The 18903-nt window shown below is 29.6% G+C and overlaps 2 protein-coding genes across 2 annotated transcripts; one reads left to right on the top strand and one right to left on the bottom strand.

The window, feature by feature from the left end:
* Positions 1-6651: 6651 nt before the first annotated feature.
* LOC114179698 (Leucine-rich repeat protein kinase family protein) lies at positions 6652-12405 on the top strand. Its single transcript, XM_028066112.2, has 19 exons — positions 6652-7192; positions 7381-7504; positions 7630-7701; positions 7884-7958; positions 8045-8116; positions 8193-8354; positions 8511-8585; positions 8671-8742; positions 8831-8902; positions 8989-9057; positions 9135-9209; positions 9322-9393; positions 9477-9611; positions 9715-10187; positions 10262-10414; positions 10528-10667; positions 10743-10962; positions 11175-11410; positions 11550-12405. The coding sequence occupies exons 1-19, from the start codon at positions 7108-7110 to the stop codon at positions 12069-12071; spliced, it is 2904 nt and encodes a 967-aa protein (XP_027921913.1). The 5' UTR covers positions 6652-7107; the 3' UTR covers positions 12072-12405.
* A 630-nt stretch (positions 12406-13035) lies between these two features.
* Positions 13036-18264, bottom strand: LOC114176064 (Gut esterase (DUF1350)). Its single transcript, XM_028060969.2, has 10 exons — positions 17967-18264; positions 16768-16837; positions 16227-16351; positions 15902-16010; positions 15746-15809; positions 15603-15658; positions 15368-15475; positions 14230-14379; positions 13476-13646; positions 13036-13403 (listed from the first exon to the last, which is right to left on the bottom strand). The coding sequence occupies exons 1-10, from the start codon at positions 18257-18259 to the stop codon at positions 13170-13172; spliced, it is 1380 nt and encodes a 459-aa protein (XP_027916770.1). The 5' UTR covers positions 18260-18264; the 3' UTR covers positions 13036-13169.
* Between the last annotated feature and the right edge of the window lie 639 nt (positions 18265-18903).

Genomic DNA, 18903 nt, shown 5'->3' with positions numbered 1-18903 from the left:
ACGATAAGATGTTGACTAAACATTTTATTGTAATTTTAATTGAAATAATGTACATAAAAACAATATTCATGAAATTGTTAAAAAATTGTTTTAATTTAAATTTTATAATGAGAAAATATAGTATTTCATATCAGTAATATTATATTAAACGAAAAACTAAATCATAACTGTAATTTTTTTTATACGAGATGATTGAGTTGTAATTAATCTAAATATTATAAAAAGTTATAAATTATAAATTATTTAGTTTTATAATATAATATAATCTGTTTAGTACTAATAAATATATTATTTTTAGTTTAATAATTTTATAGTGAGAGAAAGTACTATTTCATCAAAATTATTATATTATTTGAGTCATTGCAATATCAAACGAAAAACTGGAAAAATAATTATAAAATATTTCTTTTAATACGAGAAGATTGAGTTATAATTTATTTAAATAGTGTAAAAAAGCTATAAATTATTATTTATTTAGTTTTATGATATTATATAAACTATTTACTAGTAATAAATATAATTACTTTCGGTTTACAAAAGATTATATGAATATATTTATAATATTTTGTGTGCATAAACTAAGCTAAACAGTATCGTATTTGTTCTATTTTTTATTTTAATGGATGGGGTAGGGGTTCAAATCTCACGCTAAACATCTGTCTTACCACATCTTCATGTAAGTGTCATAACAATTCTACCAAACCTAATTAGGATAGGGCGCAACGTTTATTATCCCATATATATTTTCAATGTATATAATTTTTTTCTTATCACATCAGATAACTGGTATATCTCATATATGTGTCTATATTTTTATTTTTATAGTTTCAATATCAATTAAATATTTGTTATAAAATAAAAATAAAAATCACATTAAATAAAACATAATAATATTAATTATTCAATATAAAAAAATATATTTTCATATTTTCAGTGTCAAATATTTAAAAAGAAAATACAATATTGTAAATCAAATCAGAATCTCAAATAACAATTAATATAAATAAAATATCACAACCAAAATTGTTATAAATTTTACAAATATTAATGAAAACAAATTATAAAGTTAAAACGTATTTTTTAAATTATAAAAAGAAATCAAATATTCAAGTTTAAAAATATTTTAAATGTATGTATACTATTATATTTTCTTATACACTGATAAATATTATATTGAATGAAATCACATAAAAAAAATATTAAACTAATAATAACTTAAATTTAAACATAAATTTTATATTTGAACTTCAATTTATGTTGGATAATATAAACAAGAGTAAGATTTATGATAATAACATTAAATTATTATATTATAGAAAATGAAATATCTTTATGCAATTATGACGATAAAATTATACTTATGAAAAAGAATTATAAAATAAAAAATAATTATATAAAAGTTCATCAAAACAATATTTTATATAATAAAAAAACAACAAATAAAATATAAAAAAAGTAAAAAAGATAAAACGATTTTATATACTATTGGATAAAATCACAAAAAGAAAAATGTATAAAAAAGCATAATAAGTTAGAAAATACTTAAAGATATGAGAAAGCTTTCAAGATATAAAAATATTATAAACTAAAGTTGTTTTACCAAAACAAAAGTGTTTTAAATAAAATAAAAATTAAGGATCAAAGAGAATAAATGAAGATAAGTTTTAATATTACCTAGTAAATGAATGACTTCCACGATTGAATAATTGATAGTCAAATTTATAATGTGAAAAAAAATTAATAAATAAAAATATTAAAAAAGGTAAAAAAATAATCAAATGTCAAACTTAAAATTTATTTTACTCAGTAAGATTGATAATACATGTATGAATTTTGTAAGTATAAAACAAACCAAACAATTAGAAAAGAAGAAGAAGAGAACAATATATATATATATATATATATATATATATATATATATATATATATATATATATAACTGAATAAATTATGTGTATTTTAGTAATTTAAATAGGGACAAGATATATATTGACACGATGTGATAAGTATGTCATACCGAATTGAAAAAATCGAGTATCACTCATACCTAATTGAAAAAAAATATATATTATAAAGTATCGAACGATACATGTACATAAGTATCATATACAAATATGTGATCCAAATTAAAGTATTGGTGTAGCAATTATAAAAAATACGTAACTAATGAACTAAGCAATTAAAACACAATCAACCACGAATAAGTAATAATGAGTGAAGATGTACTTGTTAAATAAAGATATTCGTAAATTTAATGATTTTTTAATAAATCCAAGCTAATACCAGATAATAAGATGTGTATTTTCCTATTAAGATGATCTTTAAGGACTTCAAAACTATTATGAATGATTTTGTATCTCCACAAATAGAAAACTCTTGACCACCTTTCACACATGGTTTTGAATTCTAAACCCTTTGTGCTTTAATTTCAAACATTTGTTCAGGAAGAGTCTTTGATTTTTGTATCTTATGATTTTGTTTGTAGATAATTTGTCAAGACTCTTAAAAAATATAGATTATTTGTATATAAAATATGAAATCTTTATAGTCTCTTTACCATTATTTATTATTAAATGTTAACTATGGAATCAATATGCACCACAAACGTAACCTAATTGGAATTACTCTTTTTAAAAATAATAACTACTAGAAGAAAATTACGAATGATGGACTTCCAAGACATATAGGGATGGCAACGGGGCGGGGCGGGTACGGGTATCATGATCTCATCCCTATAATAAAAATTCATCCCCATCCCCAAACCCAACGGGTATACAACTTTTGACCCATCCCCATCCCCACCGGGTAACGGGTATTTTCTTATACCCATACCCATACCCATTTTTTTATTGTTCCATATATCAATTAAATATTTTTTATAAAAAAAAATTAAAAATCACACCAACGGAATCATGATACTATCAAAATATTCAATATTAAAATAACATACTCTTTTTGATTTTCATGATGTCAAATATTAAGAAAAATATTATAATAGTATAAATCTCAAATTAAAGTATCAAATAACAACTAAATAAAATTCAAATAATTATATAAAAGCTAAAAAATTACACATTACTAAAATTTTATAATAACCAAAATATTTATTAATTTTACAAATGATCAGTGGTTTCATTTGCATTCGATCCACCTACACATAGAAAAAAAATGAAAAATTAGATATGATATAATAATTGAAATTGAAAATTTTAATTACTAGAATATAATGTACCTTCTTCATCAGATTCATTTTCACTCATGAAAACATCTTTTCCTTTTAATTTTTTAACACCTACAAACACCAAATGTAGAATATTAGATGAGAATTCACAAAAAATACTAACAAAAAATATTAATAAATTTGAGTAACTTACCTAGATGGTTTGAGTTCCATATCCAACTTCTTGTACACATCAAAGCCTCTATAGTAATATGATGAAGTCGACTACGGTGAGAAGTTAATATCTGACCACCAGTACTAAAAGCAGATTCAGAAGCTATAGTTGTTATTGGAATAGCTAAAACATCCCTTGCAATTGCTTGAAGGGTTGGAAACTTTAACCCATTTGTTTTCCACCATGATAGGATATCAAATTCTTGTGTAACCGGCAAATTATCTTCTTCCAAGTAATAATCCAACTCTGTTTTCATAACTGTAGTTCTAGATTTTTTCTTTTTTGCCATAAACTCTAAAAATTCATTCGCATCATTTTCAACATCCTTTCCCAACTCCAATGATGTAGCTCTATAAGAAGAAGTTTCATTCTTTTTTGATTGATATTCCAAAACCAAATCATAGCACATTTGACGAATCCTACTAAGTTTCAGATCAAAATCATTACCATACAATTTATAAAAATAATATTCTAACATGTCCATCTTGTACCTTGGATCTAAAACTGAAGCAATTGCCAATATGTTATATAACAAAAAACAAAGAGAATGAGAAATATGTTATATATATATATATATATATATTATATTATATTATATATTATATTACTATGTATATATATATTATATGTGTGGATATCTTATGTTTATATATATATATATATATATATATATATATATATATATATATATTTTTTTTTTTTTATAGATATATATTTATTTTAAGTATATATTATATTATATTATATAATAATATAAATATAATAATATATATTATATTATTATGTATATATATTATATGTATATGCGTAGATATTTTATGCTTTTATATATATATATATATATATATATATATATATATATATTTCTTTTAAATTTTTATAAATTTGTAATGTTATAAATTTGTTTATAAAAGATCTCACTAGTTAAATGATTAATTTGTTTTATACGTATATATTATATATATTATATTATATTATTATGTATATATATTATATGTATATTATATTATATTATATTATATTATATTATATTATATTACATGTATATGTGTAAATATATATATATATATATATAAAAGTATATTTTATTTATATGTATATATACTATATTATATTATATTATATTATATTATATTATATTATATTATATTATATTATATTATATTTTATGTGTAAATATATTATTTATTTATATATATTTTTTAGATTATTTAATAAATTATAAATAGTTTAGTAATTTAAGCGGGGACGGGTATTTGGGCGGGTATATATATATCCCCATCCCCATCCCCATCCCCAGTTGAAAATTTTGGGTATTAACCATACCCATACCCATACCCAGTCAAAGCGGGGATTCCCCGTCAAAACGGGGACGGGTTCGGGTGATACCCACGGGCACGGGTTTATTTGCCATCTCTAAAGACATATCTTTAATTTAATTCGCAATTTAAGTGTTGATTCATAAACTTTATAAAATAGAAATTATATTTAAAAAATTTAAAATAATATTATTTTTTTAAAATAAATATTTGTATTATAATTAATATTTATTTATATATATGAAATTATTATAGTTGAAATTTAAATTTAAATATAATTAGTGGTGGATCTTCAGCCAAATTTTGAGGTGTCAAAATTTTGGTTGAATTATTCTTTTGGTTCATTTTTATGTTCAAAATTATCAAGTTGTTTTTTTAATTTTTTTAAGTCTCAATTTGGTTCTGATTTTTAAAAAATTGATATACTTTGGTCTTTTTTGTTAAATATTTTGAAGCGAAAGAAAGATTTTTTTATCAAGAATTGACACTATGATTATATCAATTACATCATCAAATGAAACAATCATCCTTATTAACAACTTCAATCTTGATAAAAGATTCGATTCAATAAATTTAACGAAAATGACAAAATTGCATTATTTTTTAAAAAACCAAAACCAAATTGAGACAAAAAAATGGAAGACCAACTTGATATTTTTGAATGAAAATAAGAATCAAAAGAGTAATCTCAAAATTTGAATATAAATTAGGAAACACATTATATTTACTTTTTTTCATGATAATAAAACATAATAAAATAATAATTATTGTTATTATTATAATTATAATTATAAAATTAAATATAAATATTTTTTTATAATTTTACTATAATTAATTTTCATTTATAATGATTAAGTTTAAAAAAATAATTAAATAAAAAATATAGTTAAATTACACAAATAATCATTTAAAAGATAATATTAATAAAATAATTTTTTTTATTTAAAATACAAAATTGAAAAATAAATGTGGATAACCTAAAATAAACTTTTCTTTGTATATAAATATAGATGTATACAAATTGATTAAAATATCAAATAAATGAAATATATTAAAAATATTAATTTAAAAAATATATTTAAAATTATATATTAAAATATATATAAATATAAGGTTAGATTAAGTAAAAAAAAAATCTACACAGAAAACAAAACTTAATGCAAATATCCGAAGTATTCCACTAAGTCAGACTAAACTGAGTCACCCTGTTTGATAACTCAAACGTAGTTTTCTTTGGTTAACTCATTTTGTGTTATCCAATATTAATGATTATTTTAACATTTTTTTATTTACTATATAATTTACCAGCACTATTCATATCAAAATAATAATATTTTCCAAGAAGTAGTATTCCCTGTGCTTGAATATATACATAGTTTGATTTTTTTTCTTGGACCCTTTATTGTCACTAAAACGTATCACACTTAGCAAACTAAACTCGTTTTTCACCAAGTTGATATTCATACTCCACGAGGGTGTTGTTTTTAAAAGTCGTTGAAACTCATAACATTGTTTAAATGATACCAAAAAAAGACGGTAATAGAAGATATTTCAAGTTAAGTATAATATTTATAAACTTAAGTTAAACATCCATAATAAGAATATTAAGATCAGAGTAATTTTTTGGTTAAAATATTAAACTTATTTGATATTGGAAGACCATAAAATTGAACCGTACAATATAGATCATAGATTGAAATACACTCTAACAGACAAGAACATAAAATTACATAAAATTGGAAATGGTTTAAGATTATAAATGTTGGTGAACTTTTGCTACAATTCATGGATATAGATCTATAGAATTTAGTGGTGTGGGACCATCTCACACCAACCCAACTGCTGTCAATAAGTTGATGTAACATCAACTGAAGAAGAAGAAGAAGCAATAAGATGTTGCAAGAGATATTTTTGTATTGGTCATTAATAAAGAAAAAATGATGAGAAACTCCTTAGAGTCAAAACCCAAAAGCATTATTCCATTGGTTTGGCACAACTGGTTGAGGAGTGAAGGAAAGGGAAAGAAGGCAATTCGTTTGTGATAAAATTGGAGTTTGGAGAGGGAAAAAAGTAAGAAAGACTATGATGATGATGTTATAGGTAGTGCCAACATTGGGATTGGATAGATTAGCTTCTAAGACAAGGAAAATCAATAAAATGGTGTAGAAAAGTGCTTAGTTAAGCTTTTTCTTTCTTTTTTCCTTCACAAGCTTGGTGCTATTTTTTTTTGACTCCCTCCTCTTCCTCTTCCTTAACCTGCAACATTTCTCTTTGCTGCTTCTTAATGTTGCCACATGTTACATGCAATGTTTGTCCTTGTGTTACCTGAACCAAACATCTTTGTCTCATCATCATATTAAGGCTTGTGCAAAAGTCAGAAAACTGTTCTTAACATGACAACCCTTCGTGTGTTGCTTTTTCTGGGACTCTTGTGGGCTGAAATTCATGTCATTTCTTCATACACTGAAACTCAAGACGGTAATGGTTCCCTTTTCTCGTTACTTGAATCATCTTATATTCATTAGTTACATGTTTCTCATGATCTGATTTGAACCTAATATAAGTTAGCTCACACTGGCTGAAAAACTGATGCAAATCAAAGAGACCCTTATAGAATAAGTGATTACTTTCTTGCACTTTGCTTAATGGTTATGCATCTTATGCAGTTGTTGCACTTAGATCATTAAAAGATGTATGGCAAAATACACCGCCCAGCTGGGATAAATCAGATGACCCATGTGGAGCACCATGGGAAGGAGTAACCTGCAACAAATCAAGAGTTACTTCATTGTAATAATCCAGCAATTAAACGTTATTGATCCTTGTGTTCTTTAGTATTGTGATTTGTCTTCCTTTTCATCACTTCTTGTAGTAATTTTAAGAAAAGTACTTTTCTGTGTGCACTTTGATTATAGAGGATTGTCAACAATGGGCCTGAAGGGGAAATTAAGTGGAGATATTGGTCAACTTACAGAACTGAGATCCTTGTAAGTATGATTTTCTGTTTCTCTTTGGAATGAAACTATGGACTAGGATAACTGTTGCACCACACAATCACCATAGCAGATTTTCTCAACATTTGACTTAACTTTTGTTATTGAAAAGGAGAAACAGTTTTGCAAAGTATGTTTTGTGCTGATTAACATTGAGAATTATTTAACTGCTGCAGGGATTTGTCCTTTAATAGAGATTTAACAGGTCCTCTCTCTCCAGAATTAGGAGAACTAAGCAAGCTAAATATCCTGTAAGATTCACGAAACCATGTAATTCCACGGTGTTATTTCATGTAACTTGTAGTGATTTCCTTAAGGCCTTCCTTTCCTGTTTCAGGATTTTGGCTGGTTGCGGCTTCAGTGGCAATATTCCAGATGAACTAGGAAATCTTTCAGAGCTATCTTTCCTGTAAGAATAATAACCTTGGAAAAGCATTTACATGCACAACGAAAAAGTGATTTTGAAACTCAATGGACTTTTTCAGGGCGTTAAACTCAAACAACTTCACTGGAAAAATACCTCCTTCGTTGGGTAAACTCTCCAAAATTTATTGGTTAGACTTGGCAGACAACCAGCTCACAGGTCCTATCCCAGTTTCAACCTCCACGTCCCCTGGATTAGACCTTCTTTTAAAGGCTAAACACTTGTAAGTGTTTTTTTTTTTAGTTAACACTTGTGATTACCTTCTTTTAGCTAGTGCAGCAAAGGGTAATGTGTACAAAATAGCACACCTTTCATCTTTTTGTCGAGTGCTAGTGGCTACATTGAGTACTGATTCAGTGTTATGATTTCTAAATTTCAGCCATTTCAATAAGAATCAGCTTTCAGGTTCCATTCCCCCTAAGCTTTTCAGCTCTGAGATGATACTCATACACATGTAAGTTGACATTTTTATTTTGGCATCATTGTTGTTTCTTAGTTTATGATATTAACCTTTGAACTTTTGTTTTGCTTTGTGATAGATTGTTTGATGGGAATAATCTAAGTGGGACTATACCTTCAACATTGGTACAAGTTAAGACTGTTGAGGTTCTGTAAGTGATTCCTTCCTTCAAATTTCCAATTTTCCTTTTGTTTGATTTAATTTTCTCTGATATTTTTCCGTATTCTAATTTATGACAGACGGCTTGATAGGAATTTCCTGACAGGAGAGGTTCCATCAAATCTCAACAACCTTACAAACATCAATGAATTGTGGGTACTTATGTTTGAGATGTGAACATGTAAAAGGATTTTAGAATAACATTAATGGAGATTTATACAGTTTTGATCTCTTTCAGGAATTTAGCTCATAACAATTTCACAGGTCCTCTACCTGACTTAACTGGAATGGATACCCTCAACTATGTGTAAGTAATTTTCACGGATTGGTGTTTCAGTTTTCTTTTTCCTTAATAATTATTGTTCAATCTGTAACCTTGTGCAGAGATCTTAGTAACAACTCTTTTGATCCATCTGATGCTCCAACTTGGTTCACAAATCTGCCATCACTCACCACTCTGTATGTTATTAATTACAAATTAGAGTTTCTCTTATTACCTGTTTCCTGAACTTATGTAATAATATATAATCTAACAAAGAATTTTCACCGTTTAACCTTCACTGTGATGAAGTGTTATGGAGTTTGGGTCCCTTCAAGGTCCTCTTCCATCGAAACTTTTTGGCATTCCTCAAATACAGCAAGTGTAAGTCCCTAACTACTATGTTGATCATTAGTAGTTATACAGACAATAGAATGGCAATCATTATAATTTTCATTTTTTTACAGGAAACTACGAAACAATGTATTGAACGATACATTGAACATGGGTGAAAACATTTGTCCCCAATTGCAGCTTGTAGATTTGCAACAAAATGAGATTTCCTCAGTGACCCTCAGTTCACAATACAAAAATACATTGATGTGAGAAAGTTTAATACTTTGTTTTGGAGATACTTTTTAAGACTTTGATGCTCTTTCATTTGTAAGGCCTTTCCTTTTCTGATGTCTTCCTCATTTTTCTCAGTCTAATAGGAAATCCAGTGTGCAGCAGTGCTCTTTCAAATACAAATTACTGCCAACTTCAGCAGCAGGCTAAGCAACCTTATTCCACCAGCTTGGCTAATTGTGGAGGCAAATCTTGTTCTCCTGATCAAAAGCTCAGCCCCCAAAGTTGTGAATGTGCATATCCATATGAAGGAATGTTGTACTTTAGAGCACCCACATTCAGAGAACTGTCCAATGTAAACACTTTCCATTCACTTGAAATGAGCCTATGGGTGAAACTGGGTTTAACTCCTGGCTCAGTTTCTTTACAAAACCTCTTCTTTGATAGTAATGACTATCTTCAAGTGCAACTAGCACTCTTTCCACCAACAGGGCAATACTTTAATAGGTCAGAAGTTCAAAGAATTGGGTTTGAATTAAGTAATCAAACTTACAAGCCTCCAAAAGAGTTTGGACCCTATTACTTCCTTGCATTTTCTTATCCCTTTTCAGGTAACTCAGAAACAATTCATATTTCAATATTCAACTGGTGACAGTGATTTACAACTAAATGTAAATTACTTCAGGTTCTCACAGAGGAGCTTCTCTTAGCAAGGGTGTTATTATTGGGATAGCAATTGGCAGCACATTTTTGGTTCTGAGCCTCATAGGGTTAGCTATTTACGCGATTCTGCAGAAGAAGCGTGCAGAGAGAGCCATTGGATTAAGTAGACCATTTGGTAATTATTCAATGCATTCATTTTCTTGTTATCAGAAATCAGTGTGTACAAACCCTCCAAACTTGGATAGCTATCATCAACTTTGCTTATCCACTTTCATTAATTTCTTCCAGCATCATGGGCACCAACTGGGAAGGATAGTGGAGGTGCACCACAGTTAAAGGGAGCAAGATGGTTCTCTTATGATGATCTCAAGAAGTGCACCAGCAATTTCTCTGAAAACAATGAGATAGGCTCTGGAGGCTATGGCAAGGTATTGCTTCTTATGCTTTCACATGTTTCTAAGTTCTTGTAAATGCTTAATTATTCCCTTTTTTATTGACTAAAGGTGTACAAAGGTGTTCTTCCTGATGGGAAAATAGTTGCAATCAAACGAGCTCAGCAAGGATCAATGCAAGGAGGCCTAGAGTTCAAGACTGAAATTGAGTTGCTTTCAAGAGTTCACCACAAGAATCTTGTTGGCCTTGTGGGGTTCTGCTTCGAACAAGGGGAACAGATGTTGGTTTACGAATTCATACCCAATGGAACACTTAGAGAGAGTTTGTCAGGTAACTCGCATGATAGGAACATTCAAGTACCAAGCTTATCATCTGTAGGAAGAGCAAAATTAACATTCAGTTTAGTGGATTGAATTTTTGGTATAAAAAGTCCTTTCATAGAACAGAAATATCAAAGTTGTGCACATGTTTCTGTGCAACTTATTATATAACTAAGACAAAAGCATTAATAAAGTACCTTAAATAATCAATGTGAATTGCAGGGAGATCTGATATTCATCTTGACTGGAAGAGGAGACTCCGCATTGCTCTTGGTTCAGCCAGAGGACTTGCATACTTACACGAACTTGCCAACCCTCCCATAATCCACAGGGATGTGAAATCGAGTAATATCTTGCTGGATGAAAATTTGACAGCAAAGGTTGCAGATTTTGGCTTGTCCAAACTTGTATCAGACAGCGAGAAAGGCCATGTTTCCACTCAGGTTAAAGGGACATTGGTGAGCAATGAAGTATATTTTCTTTTATGGCTTAGATCTTTGTTCCTGTTTAAGCTAAGAACCGTGCATTTTATACAATCAAATATGCTTGATGCAAAAAGTTCCAATTTTATTTAGTTTAATGGTTCAACATGTGCAGGGTTATCTGGATCCTGAGTACTACATGACCCAACAACTCACTGAGAAGAGTGATGTGTACAGTTTTGGAGTGGTGATGCTTGAACTAATAACTTCAAGACAACCAATTGAGAAGGGGAAGTACATTGTCCGCGAGGTGCGCACGCTGATGAATAAGAAGGATGAAGAACACTATGGTTTGAGGGAACTGATGGATCCAGTGGTGAGGAACACACCGAACCTCATAGGATTTGGGAGGTTCTTAGAGTTGGCAATGCAATGTGTAGAGGAATCAGCTGCAGATCGTCCAACAATGAGTGAAGTTGTGAAAGCACTTGAAACCATTTTGCAGAATGATGGGATGAACACAAACTCTACTTCTGCATCCTCATCTGCCACTGATTTTGGTGTTTCCAAGGGTGGAATGAGGCATCCCTACATTGATGCTTCTTTTACCAAGAAAGACAATGGTAATGACAGTAGTAATAGTGCCTTTGACTACAGCGGAGGGTACACACTTTCAACAAAAGTTGAACCCAAATAGATGCTGTAGTATACATATTTTTGTCAGACATCATTTATTCTTCCTTTTTTTTTTGGTCCTTCTTCATTCTCAAAGGAAGACATCATTAACTTGTGTTCCTTTTTTGTCTTACGTAAACTAATGTCGTGTATTCTTTTTGTGCTCGATAGCTATATTGCATGTAATGTTTAGGAAGAAATGTTGCAAGTTTATCACACAGTTCCAGCACGTGTTAGTCCAATGATGCTGATTTTAGTGAGTTAATATTTCATTTAGAAAAACAGGGTAAAACCATGAATCCTTGTCACGGGTTGTCAGATCCCACTTTTTGTGCCATGAATCCTTGTTTCCTTCATTCCAAACTTTTGTTAAGAGACTATCTATACTTCAATTTAGATTTACTCGTTAACAATCATTTAACAATCGTATATTTATCATGATTTTAAGAATTATAAATACGTGTTATATTTTATACATAAATCGTATTTATGCATTATAGAGCATAGTGAAAAGTTATCAATTCGGGTGTATACTAATAGTTTGTCTTTTGTTCTTACAAAATAATTATTGTTAGGTTGAAACAAGTTTAGTTAATACCTAATTGTGTGTATATATTTAGTATTTTTGTTTAGTCTTTACTATTAATTATAGTTAATGTAATGTTAAAAAATACCAATTAAGATAATTAAAACAGTAACAGATATTTTAAATTAAGATAATTAGATTAATTTTATTCACATAATTCAAGTAATACATTTTTTATTTAATATAAATAAGATAAATACATGTAATTTACTTTTATAATTTTTGTTTAAATTTTAATATATTATAAACAGTGAAATTTATCATTTTTAACATTCTTTTTTCTTTTTTTTCCAATACTTTATTTTAACATTGTAAATTAGAAAAACTGTTTGCGGACACTTATCATTTACTCTTGAACGTCAGTATAAAACAACAGTTTTTGTAAAAATGCAAGTTATGATTTTTTACAGAAAAGGGTAATTGCCAGGTTTTATTTGCTTAGTTGTAATGTATGTCAGTGCCTATCGACTTTATACTATATATTTCTAAAGCACTTGTGTTTACATTTGCTATAAGTAGATAAAATGGTGATCTTTATGGCCTAAGAAGTTTAGGTCCTGCATTAGAGGCTATCCAGGATGCGATCACATCCACAAGCATATCCATGTCCTTTGATACTTCTGCACGTAGGACTCTGGAATCCATGCCTAGTGAGTTCCCAACTTCTTTGGCAACTGTCTCCCATGGAGTTCCTACTGTAAGATTTGACAAAAGTTCACTGCCACGATTAACTGCATCGGCCATTGCTGGTGGAACATCTGGTAGGGCCTGCAAGGTGTATAATACAACTTATGGATAATAACTCTTTGGGAGAAATGAAGTTATTTTTTCTAGAAGTACCTGTTGTAATGGAAGTCCGTGATCTCCAGCCAGCTTGCGTATTGACATGTCAAGCACTGAGCTAATGGCTGATTCTGAACTGAGCACCTGAGCTAGAGTTGAAGTCTCATCAATTAAATCATCCTTGAATTTTATCAGCAGATTTCTGGATATGCCATAGTATGATTTTATCTGAGAAATTGGAAAGCATTTGATGAGGAAATGAAATGCAAACTAAGAAGAAACTCAAACAAAATTTAGAATGAAAAGTTGCTGCATTGAGAAATTACAGGAATGTCAATAAACAGGTTTTGATTCTAGACCCTGATTTTAGTGTGCTACACGCTTATTATCAGTGATAAAATTGAACTGGAATTGAATGATTATTTTTATATGAGAATCAAATTGTTTGCCAATACCTCGTACAATCTCCGATGTGCATGATATAACATCCCCTCCCCCTTTTTTCATAAATAAGATGCAATATGAGAATAACTTTAGCCTGTAGGATTGTGCAATAAATATAAAGAACCTACACCCTAAAATGGCATTCAGTTAAATTTGTCTTTTAAAGTGTGACTACCTAAACCATGAAATGAATACGATCTATAAATTCTGCAACCTAAGAATTTGATGCAGTTAAGAAAATGGTTGCAATATTAATATTAATTAGAAATAATATTACGCAAGCGGAATATTATAATTCTAACTCTATTGTAAACAAAAATATATATACTCGTTGCTGAAAATATTAGAAATATGAGATGTCACATACAAGTCGACGTGTCTCCTCAGGCTTTGGAGAAAACTCTTCTCTTCCCTTAACCAAATCCATGTACAAAGGAGGGAGCTGCTCAACTAAAGGAAGAACTTGCTTCATAATGGGTGGGCTAACGTTTTCCAGTTGTTTCAAAGTCATCTCTGCCTGCAATTATCTAAGATTAGTCATCCTAAAAGTAAAACGAATACCGTGCAAAGGAGTACTTTTGGTGCTTGAAAACAATAAAATCTATCCAACAAAGTCTTCCATGCTAGATATAACAGCAATGAGTATCAGAGCAGAGCAAGGAATGCAGAAAAACAGGGAGCATTGAAGCAAAATCCTAAAGGTATAGTTCAATTAAATTCCACTATGCAATCACTGCCATGCAGAAGTTGCACTTAAGGGAAATTACAGAAAGCTCTCTCGGGACTTGGTCTCATACGGGGCACTTGACTCCCTTAGCTATTAATATCATATACCAACAGCCTCCCTTTAGATATCCGAAAGTTCAACGTTTAATTCATTGATGAAACTCTCTTCAGTTGGATTTCCCAAATTCCCACATTTCGCTTTCAAAAGCATTTTGTGAGAAAAAGCAAATGTGAGAGATGCAATAATGTTTCATGGCAAGAAATAAGTATTTAATTTCTTAAAAAGTACTTTTCTATTTGAAGTTGCTGATTTTTCTTTTACATAAACTAAGAACATCTTGAGAGGGTGCCTAAGAGTTTGACTAAAAAGACATTATTTGGGTGAACAAATTAGTAAAACACTTATTCGATAAACAATTATTAAATGAAAGCAGCTTATTCATAAGCTAAACTATGAAATTTCTACAGGAAGGTAATAAGCCACTTCTGAGTCTAAATAATAAGCTTTTCTATATGCCTATTAAGTCTAACCAATTATACAACGAAAAAAACAGACCAGATAGTGATAGAAGTTAGAATTTGTCTATATTGGACAAAACTGTCTTACCAATTCTTTTTTCAACAATCCTAAGAGAAAGTTGTTGTAATAATATGCAATAATTTGGAAAGGAACCAAATTTTATTTCACATACCACAACTGAGGATGTTGATATTTCTACTAGAAAATATTAACAAATGTTTCCCTCCATTTCGAAGTAAGATTATAAAGCAATACTGACCCCAACTCGTAGAGTTGGTGAAGAAAAAATATCTGATAGAAGTGGACCAAGGGTTTGTGCCATTGGGACAAGCACCGGAGAGAACAAAGGAACAGCTGAACTTGCTTCCTGCAAAGGTGAAGTAAAATTTAGTCAATCATCATCAACTACAGAGAATTCATACAGAGGGAAATATTGAGAAAATATCTCCTCAGCTGAGGTAGATTATATATAATTTACTTTCTGGATGGCATACCTTGTTATTGAATGCCATGAGAACATTTCCAGATCTTTGCACTGCATATCTTGATCCTGATAAAATAATTAATTTATTGATTATCTACTAATCAAATCAATTTAATCCGTACAATCAAGTTTAGGAGAAGAATTTTAAAATACCAATCAGAAGATGGACCACTGATCCCAAAGAATGACCAACACCAAAAATAGGAAGGTCTTCGATCTGAGTAAATGAGTATCATTTAACATTTTCATTTAAAAAAGAAAATTGAAAACAGAAAGAAACAAGCCCTTAGATCACAAGTTGAAACTTACTGTTTCTTGCAGTGCGCGATAACACCTATCAAATTTGAACTGTACTTCATCTGCAATGAGGAAGTGATCAAACCCACTAGCGTACGGGGTTGCTATAATCAATATACCCCTAGCAACAGAAAGGGTTTTACGATTAGTTTTTTCCATCGGCAGATCATACATTTATGAGTCTCAAAATGATCCAGAGATGTAGTATATTTCATTGAACTAATAAGAGTTTGTCAGGGATTTAGAACAAAACAACCAAAAGGATCTACATTAACATAAACAAATTCTGGGACAAGAATGTAACTCAGGATTTTGGGAACAGAACAGAGGGACTTACTTTTCCGATAGACGCTCAAGAAACCATCGGTAGGTAAGCTGAGGGGCAGCTCCAACAAATATACCTCCAATAAAATGTACTACGAAATTGGGTCTGGAGCTTTTTGGTTTAAGAATCCAAGCTCCCTGAAATTATAAAATGAGTATGACAAAGTAGACTGAGAAAGACTCCAGAACAAAGGACGGTGTAACTGTTCTTTCCAATGTGCATCAGTGAAGAAAAAACCACATTGCTGCTTTTGGTATTTCAGAAAAGCTTCGAGCTATAAACGCACGTTCAGAGGTGATTGTAGAATACAAACTGCTTGACTATTCTAGAAACGTGTTTTAAGAACTCAGATTCCTCCCATATATATTAATTGCATTCAGCAGCTTCTTCTCGATAGATAAATAAAGAATCATCTTTATAAAATCACTCAGAAAAGGATATAGCCTTGTTCAAAATAACTTTAGATAATACCAAACATACTACAGAATGACAATCTGCCTGTATGATGAAGAATTTGAAAAAACGCGCCATTATCATCCAATAGAGTATATACCTCAACTTCACTCCAGTCTCCGGAACCCCACCAGCCATCCTGTGATTGTCTAACAGAATCTGTAAGTAATCTGCTAAGAAAGAAAATAAACGCATGAGTTGTAGTATGATTACAAACTGCAGTTTTTGATACCTAAATTGACAGTTTAAGGATATCTTGGGCTGTTTACTTCAGTTTTTGCATAAAATGACTGTATTCAGCACAGATATTTGAAGATTGAAAAAATATCTGGCATTTTTAAAAACTAAAAGTGAAAAAAAGAAGAGTAAACCCTTAATTTGAGAAAAAAAGTTACTGGTTTAATCTTTTGCTTTCACTTTTAATTACAGAAATATCAATTTTCACTTATTTCCAATTTTCCAAAATATTTCTACAGGAAACAGTGAATTAATTTTATGTCCGCCTCCATATTAGAAACAGAGTCCAGATTGGATAAAAAGAGAATGAAGACATGGAGAAGTCTAGAATCACTCACACGTAATCACCGTGCTAACACGAATTTAGCAGAAAGAACCACTTTGACTCCTTTAAAAATAAGATGGAGATTGAATTGCGGACAAAAAAATTGAGGAATAACATTGAATAGACTCCTCAAATATCATGACCGAAAAACCTATTAAGCCTTTTCACTGTGAAGATTAAAAACACAGCATTTCTCAAAAACAAACATTTCTTAGATTTTTCTTTCTGTGCAAAACATAAATTAAAAATTGGTTAGACATATATGATTTAGTCTCTTTAATACCTGCATGTAAAAGCTTATTAAATCAGTCATGTAAAAAGTTATCAATTGTCATCATCACTCCCTTGCATGTTCTTAATTTGGTCATTGTTATATATATATATATATATATATATATATATATATATATATATATATATATATATATATATATAACCTATTTTAAATCCATCTTTTACAGACTAAATTAAAAACATACCAGGGTAATCAAATCGACATAGACCAAATCTATAACATTTTGCATCTTCTAGGGAGACTGATTTTATAATACTTCAATAACAGAAACCAAATTGGGACTTCGTTATTAAATAAAATATGTTTAACCTTAAAAATTAATCCCTGATGAGTATATAACACTGAATCTAAGGTATCATAACAAAATTCAGATTGAATCTCTTCCATCAATAAGCATGCAGAGAAAAACACAAAAGCTAATTTTAAGGTAAACGGAAAGAACCTCTCGATTCGACTGTAAACTTGAATAGCTTCGGATTGAGGTCGTTGCTGTTTATTATAGTTGTCATCGTTGAGATTATTAGAGGCGCAACAGATTCTGGTAGCGGTGCCAAAACGACGCCCATAATGAACAGAGGACTTTGCGTTTAATTTGTGGGAATGTGCAGTGTAGAAATTGAGATTGAGACTGTAGGTGGGTGTACACAGCGAGGTAGTCATGGCAATGGTTTTCGTCTCTTCCAACAGCTTCCAACTGTTACGGTTATTGGGTGATTTCTGAATTGAATCAAACATTTACACACAATCTCTTTATGTGTTTGGGGCGGTTTCAAACAAACCGTCAAGTCAACCCACCCGAATCAACTGGGTTAGATTCTATTTGTCGTATCGTATTCAATTAAAATTAGTTACGGAATTTCAAATTTAATGAACTTATTTATTTATTAATTGTTATAACTATTATTTATATACATATAATGTTATCATTGTTTTATAATTATTAAAAATATTGAAATGTTTATTGCAAGATGTGTTTCATACAAATAACGATTTTTTTTTAAATTGTTCAACTTGATCACTTAATCCAACTAAATTATAATTGAGTTAATTTGTTAAATAAAATAAAAAAACTCAATCCAATTAAATTTAAGTGGATTTAAAAGAAAATAGACTTAAACTTCGCTTAATCCTCTCACTTTCGGTCAAATGTGTTTTAATATAATTAAATCTACATTTTTATTATTTGGGAGATGATTCTTGTTTTGCATTCATTTGAATAAAAATAATAAAAGTTTAGATGTATTTTAGTTGAGTTTCTCCTTAATAACTTATAGAAGATTGAAAAAAATCTATCACTTATCAGTAAATTAATTTGAAGACACTTTTTAAATAATTTATTTAGCCCATTAATTTATTTGAATCTATTATCCTATTACTCA

The sequence above is a fragment of the Vigna unguiculata genome, chromosome 3 (genome assembly GCF_037176805.1).
Source record: "Vigna unguiculata cultivar grain cowpea cultivar isolate G323 ecotype 2 chromosome 3, ASM3717680v1, whole genome shotgun sequence".
Lineage (NCBI taxonomy): Eukaryota > Viridiplantae > Streptophyta > Magnoliopsida > Fabales > Fabaceae > Vigna > Vigna unguiculata.
This window is presented reverse-complemented; position numbering and strand designations above follow the sequence as displayed.

What these genes read in the sequence shown, in the direction of transcription:
- LOC114176064 (XM_028060969.2), bottom strand. Translation starts at nt 18,259, where the DNA reads ATGTTTGATTCAATTCAGAAATCACCCAATAACCGTAACAGTTGGAAG. An exon ending in GAGACTGGAGTGAAGTTGAG is followed by an intron (nt 16,352 to 16,767) that starts GTATATACTCTA and finishes TTATAATTTCAG; the next exon opens with GGAGCTTGGATTCTTAAACC. An exon ending in ATCGCGCACTGCAAGAAACA is followed by an intron (nt 15,810 to 15,901) that starts GTAAGTTTCAAC and finishes TCATTTACTCAG; the next exon opens with ATCGAAGACCTTCCTATTTT.
- LOC114179698 (XM_028066112.2), top strand. Translation starts at nt 7,108, where the DNA reads ATGACAACCCTTCGTGTGTTGCTTTTTCTGGGACTCTTGTGGGCTGAA. An exon ending in ATACACTGAAACTCAAGACG is followed by an intron (nt 7,193 to 7,380) that starts GTAATGGTTCCC and finishes CATCTTATGCAG; the next exon opens with TTGTTGCACTTAGATCATTA. An exon ending in GAGATGATACTCATACACAT is followed by an intron (nt 8,586 to 8,670) that starts GTAAGTTGACAT and finishes GCTTTGTGATAG; the next exon opens with ATTGTTTGATGGGAATAATC.